The sequence below is a fragment of the Aplysia californica genome, unplaced genomic scaffold, assembly GCF_000002075.1.
Source record: "Aplysia californica isolate F4 #8 unplaced genomic scaffold, AplCal3.0 scaffold00475, whole genome shotgun sequence".
Classification (NCBI taxonomy): Eukaryota; Metazoa; Mollusca; class Gastropoda; order Aplysiida; family Aplysiidae; genus Aplysia; species Aplysia californica.
The window spans coordinates 372,899-374,534 of record NW_004797745.1 but is presented as its reverse complement, the minus strand read 5'-3'; the positions used below and the strand labels follow the sequence as shown (position 1 = coordinate 374,534).

The following is a 1,636-nucleotide window of genomic DNA, read 5'->3' as shown; positions in this document are numbered from 1 at the left end:
GAGAGAGAGAGAGAGCTAAATTCTTTTCAAAAGTGTACGTAAATTATGTATCTACTCTCGCTTTTTATTTCAAAATTTGGATTGAATTTTGACAAAATGTTTTCGAATACACCCACCCTATACCTCATGATACCACAGATTGAGAAGCTCAAATAAAAAAAAATCAAACTTTTGGGTTTGGTACACATGAACAACTGGCTGATGATTTAATATTATCTTTGTTAAGCATTTTGTTCTAACTGGTCATCATCATCATCATCATCATCATCATCATCATCAATAACTATTTTATAGAGGCAAAGGCAATCGATGTCCAGGTGCTGTTTTAGCCTTCTTACTGGTCATTCTAACGGTCTGTTTTTTCAGAGCCGGACGCGGACCGTGTGGAGAAAGTCCGTCTGGTGGGTGGCGAGGAACATTCTGGAACTGTGGAGATCACGTACAGGGGCACCACTGGGGTCATTTGTGATGACGACTGGGACATAGAAGATGGTCACGTGGTCTGCCGCATGTTGGGATACACGTAAGAAGATTTTTGAGCAGATGAGTGTGCTGGTTATATACCCAGTGTACACGTCTGATCGAATTCAGTCGCTAATCGAATTGAATCGAATTGAGTCGGGACCAGCTAGATTTTCCTCCCTCTGAATGTGCATGTGTGTGTGTGTGCGTCTGTGTGAGTGTCTGTTTTCTTCTGTTTGTTTGTGTATGTGCCTGTGTGTGTGTGTGTGTAAGTATGTGTGTATGTGTGTGTGTATGTGTGTGTGTGTATGTGCCTGTGTGTGTGTGGAAGGGGGGGGGGGGGTTACCATTTTGGCACGATTTGATCAAATCCTCCAAAGTCAAACATGTGCCAAGATAACAGCTTTTGCCCCTTATGAAGGAGCATCCTGGCCGACCCCTAACAGTATCAAATGAATCAAATTATGTATCATTTTATAAGCAATAGGCACTGAGTATTATAAAATTCATCTCAACACGCTTTCCTGCATGTGTTGAAAGTATTCTCCTTTTTTTCGGCTCGTTGTTATCTTGTTGCTAGCAAATATGTTCTTCTTTCTCGCGAAGTCAAAGCCACACCCTGTAACTTTTCCTCTCTTGGTGTTCACAAGGAAAAACGCAGAACGATGGTGAACTTTCTCGATGAGATTGTAGAGAAGGCTTCCACAAGAACTGTAGGTTTTATTGCCAAACGCACTACAGGCTAAATCTAGATATCTCCGGCAAACTGCATGGTGTTACATCAAACGAATTCTGTTAATGAAAACCAAACTAACCTCCACAGCGGAGCGTATCGAGTATCTGTAATGAACAGCTTCAACTACCCGCCAGAGAGCAGTATCTTCATGCTGGACAATGTCCACTGCTCTGGCAACGAAACCAACCTGGCACAGTGTGGCCACAACGCTTGGAAAGTCCATGACTGTCGAGCCTATGAGATCGCCGGAGTAGAGTGCCAGGTAGCCAAAGGTGAGAGGTCGAGCTGTAGCTCGGTAAACAGGGTAGGGAGGTGTTACGGGTTTGATTGATTGATTGGGTAGATGTTTTACGGCACTATCGACACAATTATGGTCATTTAAGCGCCAGGTGTTAGGGGCATATTACTATGATTATTATTTTAATTGCGATTGTATAT

The 1,636-nt window shown here is 42.8% G+C and overlaps 1 protein-coding gene across 1 annotated transcript in view; it reads left to right on the top strand.

The window, feature by feature from the left end:
- LOC101857202 overlaps nt 1-1,636 on the top strand; it is a gene marked incomplete in the record, with an annotated part of 30,623 nt that overhangs the window by 12,743 nt on the left and 16,244 nt on the right. Inside the window, 2 exon segments of the mRNA XM_013086524.2 lie at nt 367-523; nt 1,286-1,470. Of these exon segments, the coding sequence (XP_012941978.2) occupies nt 367-523; nt 1,286-1,470 (342 nt within the window).